This window comes from Dipteris shenzhenensis, chromosome 25 (assembly GCF_047967505.1).
Source record: "Dipteris shenzhenensis isolate YYH24624 ecotype China chromosome 25, Dip_SZ_1.0, whole genome shotgun sequence".
Taxonomy (NCBI): Eukaryota; Viridiplantae; Streptophyta; class Polypodiopsida; order Gleicheniales; family Dipteridaceae; genus Dipteris; species Dipteris shenzhenensis.
Genome location: NC_141620.1, coordinates 543,091 through 556,430, shown reverse-complemented (window position 1 = coordinate 556,430; position 13,340 = coordinate 543,091). Strand labels below are relative to the sequence as shown.

The 13,340-nt window shown below is 41.6% G+C and overlaps 1 protein-coding gene across 2 annotated transcripts; it reads right to left on the bottom strand.

Moving 5' to 3' along the window:
• Positions 1-936: 936 nt before the first annotated feature.
• Positions 937-6,952, bottom strand: SIC (hydroxyproline-rich glycoprotein family protein). 2 transcript variants are annotated; one of them, XM_087396580.1, is made up of 2 exons: positions 5,764-6,952; positions 937-1,056 (listed from the first exon to the last, which is right to left on the bottom strand). In XM_087396580.1, exon 1 carries the CDS (start codon positions 6,861-6,863, stop codon positions 5,820-5,822), a length of 1,044 nt encoding a protein of 347 aa, XP_087252706.1. In that variant the 5' UTR covers positions 6,864-6,952; the 3' UTR covers positions 937-1,056; positions 5,764-5,819. The 2 variants fall into 2 exon arrangements, with proteins under 2 accessions (XP_087252706.1, XP_087252705.1); XM_087396579.1 differs by lacking the exon at positions 937-1,056 and adding an exon at positions 1,750-1,839.
• Between the last annotated feature and the right edge of the window lie 6,388 nt (positions 6,953-13,340).

Here is a 13,340-nt window from a genome sequence, read left to right as displayed (position 1 = left end):
TGTCAAGAGAAGGAGAAGTAAAAATACAAATCAAGAGTTCCTTATTTAGATAAAGTTCTTTGCTTTGAAAGGAAGCTTTTAGTTTAAGAAGCGATCCAACAAAGTTTAAGTTGTATATAATGAGCTTATTTAGATTCAAATCCTCAAAAGAGAAGTTTTCCAAGGCGTATTGAAGTTTGAAAAGTTTTTCAAAAACTCTTATTGAAAAAAGACCTAGAGACATTAGTCTCTCTAGGTAAAGAAGTCTTCTTTTATAGTCTTGAAAAACTCTTGGAACTTAGGAAGTTAAAGAAACTGAAAGAGGAGGAAGAGGAAGTGAGGGAGGCAAATCATGATCAACATGTGAGATTGCAAGAGAGCTAGGACAATCCCGTAACAACTAGCAAAAGGGCATGTTTCACAAGAACTAGTTATCCCTTGCATAAGAAACATCATATCATCACAAAATGCCCTATTTGGCCTGCATAACCATGCTGGTTATACTCTTGCAAGGCCCATTATATCGAGTTGCAATCTCTTGACATAAGCCCAAATAGTCCTCCATTATATGTCACACATTGAACTTTTCGCAGCATATTTACAAATTTACAAGTTTGTACGAATCCTCACATAGTAATCAAGATTGCATGTCCGCCTCAGAATCCAAAGAATGTTCCTGAGAGCCAGGAGATAAGAGAGCAACCTCATCCTTTGGGAACAAAATACGACTCACAGTTACTGTAGCCCAAGTAATACCAATACTGGAGTTTTCCATAGGGGTGTGCCCAGTGGAGTATGCACATGTCCAAGTAAAAAGGAGAAGTGGCATCCGGGCTGATACAATTTTCCTAGTACCATCATTCAAGATCTTTTCCTTTGCTTTGTCTTGAGCCACAGGAGGCGGTTGGGCATTACCATTCTTGGCAGGAGCAACCTCAGCATGTCCCTTGTCTTGAGCAACAAAAACTAAGTCCAAAAGTCCTAGGGGCATCCTTGGTTGGTATAGGAACAAGCATAGCTTCAAGTGGAATCTTATGTAAGGCCTATGACCAAATTTCTCGCCTTCAAAACAAGCTCCTGCAAAAAGACCCCATTTGAACTTGTAAAGTGCCTTGCGCATGGCCACATTAATCATTCACTAAATATGATTATGGGATGGGGACATCCATATCCCACACGATGCAAAGCACGTTTGAATTCCCATTATGCTTGGGTGGATGTACCACCTTGCGAAAGGAGGCTGTGATTTTCAACAACAAATTTTACAGGCATTGAGGAAAATCCACCACCTTAACCCAAACCGAATCAAAGCAAAGTAGTCCAATCTAAGAGACCAAGGCAAAACATGAACCATTTGCTGCCCAAAATGACGAGGAGAAATTTCTAGCAACATTTCCTTGTGTTGTTCATCTGTCATTATCACTTTAAAGAACCCCTCGGCTTCATAATTAACTTTTAGAACAAAGCATCCACCCAAAGTACAAGTCAACCAATTTTCCACATCTACAGCAACTGGCCAGGGAATAAGATAATCATAGCATTATTAGCATATAATTGCATTGGATCCACTATATCATCCACCTCCATGGGTACACCATTCGAGGGAACGGGTCTTTACAATCCTTTCGGGTGCCTTTGAACCCTTCATGCATAACTTCATAGACTAACTAAGCCTCATGAGAAGTATTAAAAGGGTCATCCTGACCCATGACCTGCTTCATCGTTCCTAATCTTCTCTTCACGCTTGTGAAGGCTTGATCCTTTTGTACACACTCTTTTTCTACTTTGTAGGTTACTCGCATAATTTTTCTTTTGCTTCAAAAAGAATACTACGGCCTGTTATAGTGTTGTAATGCTATGCTGCAATTAAAACAGGAAATTTACCATTAACTTAAAATTAATACCACCAAACATCATTCATCACACAACTTAAAACTGAGAATAATTGAAAGAATGGAACACAAAAAACATGAGGCCGCATGATGTGTGAACAAGGATCACCCCTTGCCAGAACTCAAGCACCTATCATATTTTTTGTATTCCAATAATGCTAAATCTTAATACAATGTTTTTTTAAAATTTAGAAGAGACCTATGAAATCCTATAAGAATATAAGACTAAAAACCACTCCTTGATAGTTGAAAGGAATTTCAATGCTTCCATAAATAGGACAACAAAAGATGAAGTCTATGTAGCCAAAACTTGGTGAGGGTGATAACCCTAGAAACTCTATCACATGTATTTGTATTTATGATGAACACCGACCGAATGTAATGGCAGTGGAACGTGGATAGGGCTAGCTAGTCAAGCTGGAGCCACTGCTTCAAACGGCACCAAATTCGGACAGGTAACATTTATTTTATTAATAAAGATGTGCACCCATGTGTTTGGAACAATAGTAAAGGGGAGTGCATTGAATGGTAGATGCATGGGTCATAGGTCAAGGGTAGGTCTAAATGGGAAGATGACACTTGAGTAATCTCAAGGGACATTATTGAAAGGGTATATCACCCTTCATTGTGAATCTCACGTAGTATTCTCTATTCACCGTGCATTCATCCGCCTTCGCTCTCCCACCTTGCATGTAGGTCGAAAAGAGAAACAAGTACTCTCACAAGGGTGCTCTTCCCCCATTGGAGGGCCAATTGGCATTCAAATTCTGCATACATTGCACACATTTGCATTCTTGAAGAGTCTGGTTCTCCAAAAACTAAGGAGGCTGAAAATGAAGTCCTCATGCTTCCTTCATCCTCCTACCACAAAGACACTCTTACAATCACTTCTCACATTAGAAGAAATAGGAATCCAATTCCCACAATCGAATTTAGGTGAAAGCACTAGAAAATCCCCCCAAATTTCTCAACAGAAACTGATCCATAGCCTCAATCTCAGTTCAGCAATGAAATAGTCAATCAACAAGAAGCCAAATGGTGTCAAAACTCAAGAATATCAACTCAACAGTGATGATCAGGAGTTCTAACATGAAATCGTCAACTTAGGAGCAAAAAGCTGTGTCCAAGAAGTGAAAAACATCAACCAAAAAGAGGAATCTATCAAATTGTGAATCGTGATACCACATGATGCTTGGATGTGACCAGAACACGACCTTGGATGAAATCACAATTGATATGGGCCTGTTTCTAGCAAATGGCAATTTTGCCAGATGCTGATTTTGTGAATTTCCTGGCTTAAACAAATCCTAGATGTCCAGCCAATTGACGAATTCCCACTTTTCTCTTCCAGGTGCCCAAAACAAGAACAAAATCGATTCCAGAAGATGCAGAAGATCAAAACTACAACAAAGAAACCTTGAAGAGTGGAGTTTGCAAAATCAGCAACCAATTGAGCTCCCATATCACATCGCGTATGGAACAACCAATGCAGCATAAATGATTACACACCTTACTCACAATCCCACTTATATTTAGCAAATCTGCTTCCAATTCATGGTGAAATCTGGCACCAAAACAGCAGCAACAAGCTGGAAAACCAATCGGAATTTGGCCTAGAGGTGTCTGGTGATTGAAACAGGGGCTTGGAGGTTAGCAGGAGGTAAAGACAGAGGGCTGCTGCAACACTGAACTAGAGACTGCCCCCACAATGGGGGCCTTTTATAGGGATAGGTAGCGGCTAGCCCCCCTGTCTATTGACCCCAACCTACAACAGACTCTCCACCTGGCAAGTCTATATAACCACAGACCACTAACTGTGCATATGTGGCACAGAGTACACCCCAGTAACCTGTAGCGTCAAGCCCAGGGCATTGATTCCTAGACTTTCAACAGATGAACTGCTCAAAAGACTTTACACAAGAGAGAGCCTCCACAAGTATCCTTGCATGCACAACGATGCTAGATCATTCCCCTATTGTCTTACACTTGCAACAAGGGCTCTCCCAACTAGTACAGCAATGAAGGCTTAGGCATGAGGACATAGGCACGTCCTTTGAGAGAGAAAGTGGGCTTGTAGACGTAACTTGGCCTTCATAGCGAGGCTTGGGGAGGAGGGACGTACCTCCAAGGCAGACATGAGTGTGCTAGACTGCATGCATAAGACAGAGGCTAACAGGGTGACAGGAGCACACATCAATTTTTCCAAACGATGGGGCCGTGCTCAGAATGGACTCAGCTTCAAAGATTTAGGGATGACAAAGGGCAGCTTCACTCAGACCCACAAGGGATCTTGGAAATGACCAACTCTTGCAGGCCAAGGAGGAGATTTGGTCTCACACTCCTACTGTGATCTCCCCATGTATAATGAGGCAGTTGGAGGCTCCCGTTACATACAAGTTCTGCAGCCACTAGGATTAGTTACAAATCATGATCCATGTTGGTTGTGTTATGTTTAAAAAACACCTGAGGGAGAAGCTTAGTTGATATATGTTCGGTGGTTAGCATTATTTCACTGTCATGAACACACAACTAATAGAGACCCTTCAAATTTGGAAGAGGATACACTCAGATGTACAGCCAAAAGGACGCTGTATTGAGATAGAAACCGAGTTAAAAATCTGCTACAAAATGTAGCAGCAGCACATCGCTGACATATGGCACCACAAAGCTCCTGAGATTGCTTTATGCCCTCACGTGGGCCCGCTATATGGGCAAGCCCTTCTGAATCTGGCCAATTTAGCCTGTGTGGGGGCCTATAAACCAGCATCTGGCTGGGTTCTGATGTCCCATGTCTGCCCCATATGTGCGCCTCCGTTTTTCCCAGAGGAAAGAACCTTCTATTAGAAAACTTGAGAAAACGATACAGATCGGCAATCCAAGGGACGCTTGACCGGCAGCTAGCTGCTATGCAACCTCATATCTGGGCCTCCTATGCCAGCCCTATGTCCCTTGTTCAGGGCCCATGAGCAGCCCCACACTCGGGCCAGCTCCATGGCAGTCCATAAGACTGATCTGCCCTAACAGGCGGGTCCAATCAAACCCTAGGAGTACAGTTCTCTGCCCATATGGGAGCCTCATCTGCTGCCCTCATGGCATGCTACAGCTTTGCGCTGTGGCAGCCATGCTGCTGCCTGCATCACGTCTCAATCCAATTCCAAACCTGCCCACATCGCATGCTGACTTCTGCCCATGTGTTGATCCTCTCATTCCCAGGTGCCACTCCTCCCCCTTATCCTCCTCATGTGGGGGACTTACAGGTGGGGAGTTGACTCATCTAGCCCACACTACAAATTTCTACGTTCGCAGAAATTAGACTTTCTAGAAATCTCCCGTTTATGTGGTAACAAATGATAACGTGGCATGCAGAGTCATCAGGCCCTTAAGCTCTCAACAAATGCAATTGGATTGTAAATGCAACTCACACACTAAATGACAGAGAATATATCCTACAAATTAGGCTTGGGAGCTGCACATATGTAGAATACGGCACAAAGTCTGCCCTAAATTATTAGTTAATCTCCAAAAGCAAATGTGCATTGAGAATGGCGAAAGACTCCCATGCTTTTCAGTTTCCCTCCCATTTCACCTTTTGGAGAAGCTATATTTTTTCTGAAAAGGTAAAGGTGTCCCCAACAAGGTAACAGAAACCAATGTATAAATAGCTCCTCGAACTCCAAAATCAATGTCATGTATCCATAAAGGCAGTATGCCAGCAAAACCTCATCCCATAGCATGGAAAGGTGTCTCTTTCACACCAGGCACTTCAACACCTTTTCATTCACAACAAACCGCATCCCGTATTCTTTCAGAATGTTATAAATGTGAGATTTAGACAGAAATGTAGTCGAATTGCCAGAGTGGCTTTCGATGAAGAAAATTCTTGGAGGCTTACCAGTATAATATCGATAAGCTTTCCTGCCCGAGCTAGAGAAACTAACCCCATAACAATTAGGTCGTGTTAACACTAGCATGGACATCTTCTTCTGACACTGCATCAGCAAGCGAGGCTGCTAGGCTTTCCGCCAAGCTAGGACCTGATCGACCCGTGTTCAATTTGATGTCTGTTGGTTTCGGCTTCTGGGCGTTGATGGACTTTGGCAACCACTCCTGCTGCGTGTTAAGAACGCTAGGTTGGGAAGAGTTGTTCACCCTAAAATCATCAACATCTAGCCTTACAGGTACAAGATCCTTCCAAGGGTCAATAAGCATTGATTTCTTTACAAAAAGATCCGGATGATCCCTGGCACTGGCATTCCCGGTTCTATGCAGCTTTTGAAAGTTCTTACTCCCAGACCTGCCCAGAAATCGATTATCCCTGTTCCCTCCAGGACTGCCCCTCCCGCCTGGACTTCGGTTCAAGCCCGCCCAAGAGCTTCCTCGCATACCAGGGCTGCTTCCGGGAGTTCTCGGGTTTGAGTCGTTGTACTTCTTATCATTCACTCCGGTTCTTTGCGAAGGGGATGTGGCGGGCTCTTGAGCAGGCAAAGAAGGCGTACAGAAAGCGGCACTGTGGTAAGAATGAGGAGCAGAAGATGGCTGGGGACTTCCAAACCCAGACCCAGAATCGTAGCTAGGATTAGGTCTGGCGTAGGGGCCGGGAGGGGTATAGAAATTGGGCTGCCAGAGCTGGCGCGGCAGGGACGGAGACCCATGATAAGCAGAGGGCACGCCAGAGGAAAGCGAAGATGCAGAGGCATGAGAGGGAGCAGGAGAGCCGCGGAATTTCTTTTTCTGCGATCCGGTGAAAGCAGCGAGCGGGTCTGTGTAGTAATCGAATCGGGGAGTGGGATGGTCCGGCAGCTGGGGTTCAGAGGGGCACAAGGGAGGCGTTCCCAGAGGCGAAAACTGTGCACCTTGCTGCTGCTCCTCCTCCTCTTCTCTGCCTCTGCCTCTGCCTCTGCCTCCTCCTCCTCCTCCTCCTCCTCCTCCTGCCATGGCCTCCTCCCTCATCGCCCTCAACTTATCCCGCCTCTTCTCTGAGCTTTCCTCCATCAACCCACCACCAACAACGTTGATACTTGCCTCACATTCTACTCTAATAAGTGCCCTGGAGAACTTTCAAACAAAATTGATGGATTAAAAGTAAGGGATAAATGGGGGACGCGAGTAGTTTCAATTAAACGATAGTGGACGGTAGCGGGCCTTAAAAGAGGGATGCACGTGAGATTGGGGAGAGGTGGAACGACCACTTATGAAGGTCCCTAGCGTTCATTTTGACTCAGGATCAAACTCGGTTTTTGGTTAAAACTGCGAAAAGCGTGGAGAAAGCATGCACATGCAAGCGTTGCGGAGAAAGACAGGCATGGGCTTTCTGCAGTCGGATGCAGCCTTAAAACCAGCAAGTACGTATGTAACGCTACTATCCTTGGTTCAATGATCAATTATGAAGGGGTATTAAAAAGAAGGGACTTCCTAAAGGGGGAAGGGGAAGAGGGACCATTTATAATACTAGTATGAAAACCTGTGGCAAAGCCACGGAAATCAAGGTGATACTTCTCCACGAATAGATTCACCAAAGTCAAAGATCAGTAAAATAATTTGGCACATGTGAATCCAATGACTTTCGTTATCAACATTTCATCAAATACTCCAAGACCAAAAAGGATCTCAACATTACATAATGCACCATGGTTTTCCGATTCTAAAGCAAGGTAAACAATAGTTGATGCTAACCTCCGAATGACTCAGTTATCTTTACCGTAGACTCTCTTTGTGATCTATGGAATTCCATCTAGAGAAAATCTTCGAATAATGTCATCCTCACATGCAAAGTAGTCCCAACTGCTCGAGCGTTAATTTGCTACATCAAGATTCAATTCAAGAGATTTCTTGTTAGAACCCAAGGACGTCTTGTCCATCCATGCTAGAGATGAGGGACGTCCAAAGAGCAGTAGTCGGAGTCCATTGTTCCCCTTCCATCTCCATCTTCTCGTCCTCCACCTCTAGCTTCTTGCTCTCCTCCTTCTAGCCATGGTTCTCATTGATACTTAAGCCTCCTCCCATATTTAAATCAACAACCATCTCTTTGTTGTTGAGCACATCCCAAACGTGCATCAGCATCGCTCATGCTCTCAGATCCTTCCCCCCTGATCCAGATATTGACACTCTCTTCAACTTGATACTATCCAAAGTAACGTGTTCCAAAACTTCTTCCTTGTCTCCAGCGTCCTACTCTTGCCTTTGACATCCTGCTAATAGCTCAGAGGGAATCACACTTCTCAAAGGTTCAAAAGCACTACGACATAGCTCAGGTATAGATAGATGCCTTTGAAACTCTTGTCCCGCACCCATTCTTACAAAAATGCGTCCTCACAATCCAACCTTTGGCAACATGCAATAGCATATCCTCACATTCAAAAACGTGTATCCACATCGTGTGATCAGGAAAAACTCTCAAAAAACTAGAATAAAGCTCATTGCAGATCTCATTAACTTGTTCCGAAAGCTTGCATTACTAACTGTTAAGTTTTACGTTTCTTGTTGGTTTGGTTTCAAGCGATGTTATCCTCTGCATCATGGGATAAAGTCTTGTCCATGCCAAGATGGTCCGGTGTTTCGAAGTCTTTCATGTATGAGGATGGAGGATGAGGCTTCATGTGACGTTTAGCTCACCACTTGATATAATCAAGAATTTCAAAAGCCGTACATCGGTTGCACCGCTCTCCAAAAGTTCAAGAGTTTGAAGCCTTTTTGAGGCCTCTCGAACCTTCCCTACAATTCTAGAAGACCACGATCAGTGTTAAGGACTTGCAATTTTGCAAGAAAACAATCAAACACAAAATGACGTTCCGCATGGACTTTAAGGAATCTTTCAAAAAATCAATTTAGTGGCTTCGAATAAACCGCGGATTCAGGCAGCAGCTAGTACAACGTTCGAAGGAGCTATCAAGCATCACGGAGCCTCAACTGGTGGCATTTCCATCTTCCAGATGAGAGCAAGGATGGGCTGAGGAGTATGACGTAGCTAGGGATTTTCATACAAGTAGCCAACTCCCAGGTATTGATGGCGAGGGTTGCACTCGAGGAGCGGGTAGCCATATGGTGCGAATTTTTTGTAGGTAGCCAAGGATTGATGGCGGCAACAGATTGAGTGCAGGGGAAGGCATGCCAAGTGGCAAGGAGAGTGCAAGGAAAATGAAGAAGAGAGCATCTACTTGCACTCCACGTGGTATAACTTTTGAGTGGCACGTGGATCTCAAAAATAAGTAAATATAGATTATGGTTAGCAATAGGCATGCTATACCACACTATAGCTTAGTGGTACGGCTCACTATTGAGAAAGATAAGATTGTGGGTTCTAATCCTTTCTTCAAAAGCTTACTATACCCATAATATTGCATGCTCTTAGACTTAGATTAAGCTATGTTTAAAATAAATTAAGCTTAAATTAACATATGAACATAGATTAATTAGCCTCCTAGGCCAAAACAAATAAGAATAAAGTAAGATGGAGCTAGTATGTCCCCATTGAGAACTCTCTCTCTATATATATATATACATATAGTTCCTTGTTGTCTACATGTTCTAGGTTCCAACTCATGGCCTAACTTATTTGGACTTTGTCTTGATTAATTGCCCCAAGGAAAGGTCTTGGCTACATTGAGTGCGTGCTGAACTGCAATTTCTCACTCATGTAATTAAATGGTGTCTTTCTTCATTAAACTTATTTGGACTAACTTATTTGGATTTTGTCTTGATTAATTGCCCAAGGGAAAGGTCTTGGCTGCATTGAGAGCGAGCTAAACTGCAATTTCTCACTCATGGCCTAATTTATTTGGACTTTGTCTTGATTAATTGCCCCAGGGAAAGGTCTTGGCTGCATTGAGTGTGAGCTGAACTCCAATTTCTCACTCATGTAATTAAATGGTGTCTTTCTTCATAAAACTTGATGGACCGAGCGGCATTTTCCTCTCTCTTCCATGGGCGAGCGGCTGGTGTGAACCTACCCTTTGTGATGATTTTGTTCTCAAAGGAAATTGCATCTAAATGTTGATGCATAATGTACTATTTTCACTCCCATGTATTTTGCCTCATCTCTCTCTCTCTCTCTCTCTCTCTCTCTCTCTCTCTCTCTCTCTCTCTCTCTCTTGCCCTCTCCCTCTCCCTCTCTCTCTCTCTCTCTCTCTCTCTCTCTCTCTCTCTCTCTCTCCCCCCCCTATTCCCTACCTCCACGCCAGCATCTTTTGTGATGCATCTTTGAAAATTCCTCCTCCAACCTTTTGGGTAGGCCTTATGAATGACTAAAGTCATTCATTTCTTTCCCTTGTTTTTTTTTTTGAGCACAAGTACAACAAATACTTCACATGGTGTAGTAGCATGAAGAACTTCTATGGCCATCTTAAGCTCTCGAAATTGGGATGTTATATTGTGATACAACTAATATCTCAATTTGTAGCCAATGGAGAACTTTTTGGCTACAAGAAACTCTTTGTATAGCCCATTCAACACACAACAAATTTGCACACTGCCCGCAAGCATCTCAGGGTTCATGGAAATAATAAACGGAAGCAATTTGCAACACGTGTTTAAATGCCTCTTTCTATGTGCATCCTCTAGCCAATGATTGACATGTAGCATCTCCAACTTCCCATGTGACCCCAATAGCCAGGAAAATGCTGTAGTCGCACTTTTCCAATTAGGAAGCTATGGAAAATGGATCTACCAAACTCCACACAAGCATTCTTATGACTAGTCTGCAACACATGTCTAGATGAGCCTCCTTCTACTTACATCCTCTAACCAATGATCAACACGTGGCATCTCCTCCTTCCTACTAGACCTCAATGGTTTCTCTAGTTGCACTTTCTCCATTAGGAAGTCATAAAAAACAAATGTACTAGACTCTATGTAAGCATTCTTGAGATTGATGGAAACAACAAATTGGAACAATCTCTAACACATGTCTAAATGAGCCTCCTTCTACTTGCATCCTATGACTAATGATTGATATGTGGTATCTCCTAGTTCTTGTGAGATAAAAAAGCACTCTAGTCACAATTTCTTGGTTACAGACTGGTGGAAATTTCTTGGACAAGATGTTGCTAACCAACTACCTTGCGACCTCCCAACTGCTCATCGAAGTGTGATATCTTCCTGACCTAGAAAATGCTCGTGCAAGCTGACCATCAGTGTTTTTGATTCCAACCTCCCCTTTGATTTCCCACAAAATGGCATTGTGATCAATTTCTCCTCATGTCTATCCCAGTCAAATGCCTCCCCCCAACCTTGATATTCATTGGCATTTTTAAGAGGAAAATGGCTTGTAGCTACCCATGATTCATTGTTTTCTTTTTGAAGCAAGATGAATTACATTCAATAGGCCTACCAAGGTGAATTTTGTTGTGCTCAAGTGAATGTTGTGTTGATCTTACTTATAGTGGAGTGTACACTAGTGAGTGATCTTACCAATATATGAAGTTTGTTCCGTATTTGCTTTTTCCTTGGAAAGTGTTTTTCCAAATATGATCTACAATGGAGCCATGGATCATTGTGTGTGTGTTAATGATTTGTTCCATATTGTGATTGATCATTAATTGAGGGAGTTTTGTCATGCTTGGGGGTAGTCAATGTTGAAGTGCATGAAGAGGGACGTTTGTACTTGCTTTAGGTGATCTATATACATTAAGTATTGTTATGGCTCATAATGTAAAGAAGTGGAATATTGTGAGCATGGACTCAACACATTTGTTGAAGTAGTAGCTCTTGCTTTTGAGTTGGAGGTCAGGTTTATAGTACATTGTAATGCCTATTCCTTCTGTAGCGCAAATGTGTTAGAACCCATGGATGGATGTGCTTTTTGAGGCTCTTTGTGCATTTCTTGGAGACAAAGCATAGTTGCTACAAGAATGCTCTTGGCAAAAAGTAAGTCTACTTTGTGTGGGTAGAAGGAGTCCACTAATCAAAATAAGCCTTCTTCAAAGAATACCTAGAAGTCTACTAATAAAAATAAGCTTCAAATACAAAAAAGGAGAAAGATGAAGTTTTAATATGGAGTAAAGGCTCACAATAAAAACTCAAAGTGGATCCCATGATCCTATCTTGAATTGTTACACTTATATGGCGAAGGAAATTTTGATTTTCCTTGCATGTAAAAATCATATTATATGTCTGTGTACCTGAATGACAAAAAGAGTAGAACAAATTCTGGGCTGAAGCTTGCTTTATCCAATTTCCTAAAGAAGCAAAGCGATTTGCCCGCAAAACTTTCTATAACTCAAATCAAAATTTTGATTTTCCTTGTATGTGAAAAGCAAAAACATATTTTCTTGAATGACTAACAAAACAGAATATATTTTTTCATAGACATATCCTTAAAAAAATTCACTTTGGATTGCATTAATCAATATAGTAATTCATATATGAAGCCTTGATAAAAGCTAGACTAATATTTTGTTATTCAATAGTAATAGACACATTATTTTTATGTGCCTTTTATTTTGAATGAAATTTTTGCATCTTTGCAGAAAGTGAAAGAGACCTATGTCATTGGTGCATACAAGAATTTCAATGTTGGACTTGCAATACAAATACAACCGTTGACATTCCAGCAATATGTCAATCTCTTATATATTTGTGAGACTCAATCTCGATGCTAATATTCTTGATGCTCTCAATCTCAATGCACGGGGAATATATTATATATTATCATATAAATATTTTTTATTTCTTGTTCTTTGTTGCCTTTTGTTTTAACATATTTTAAATGCCTTTTCTTTTGTGTCTTGAGGTACTTACAAGAAGAAAACTCTATTGTTTTACAAACACACACCTTGTTTGCTGTAGCTTGCTATTGCCTACTTATTTCATAGCTAGGTATTTTTGTTCTTCAACTTTCAATAATTTAAAAAATCATAATTTTCAAGTAAGAGAATCTTCAATTGATTTACAATTTCCATAAGGCATAGACTAGCTACGTTATTTCAAGTTTGTTCTCAGATAATCTTTCTTTATTCTAATGCAAAAATTTACTACTAGACTCACATCTTGTGATAGGTGCATGGGACATACATTTAGTATCATGAAAACATGAGGATTATCAAGAAATGACTTCTAGCTAGAGAGGAGAATTTTGTTCATTTGAAACTTCTTTACAAAGCTAATGATCATAATATAATCCATATTTGCCCCCAAAAAAAAGAAATGACTCCTAGCTATAAGTAGGACGTTTCACAAGAATCAATGCAAACTAGAGCCATCAACAATAGCCTAGGTCTTTCGATACAATGCTAAAGGATTACAATAATGACTGCTCGCAATGCATTAAGAGGCTACAATTATGTGCATCATGTGGTAAATGCGAGCTTGGGATTGGGAAAAGCAAAAAACTTATGCAATTTGACAGTGTGTGGCAATCAAACTTAGTCCCTCCTCATTGCTTCTCGAATGTCTTGCTACACGTACACGTTGAGAAATTGCATGGATAACTAGCAACATATATGATTTGCAAGGCATGTATATCACACTTATTTC

Coding starts and splice junctions, on each gene's coding strand:
- SIC (XM_087396580.1), bottom strand. CDS start 6,863: ATGGAGGAAAGCTCAGAGAAGAGGCGGGATAAGTTGAGGGCGATGAGG.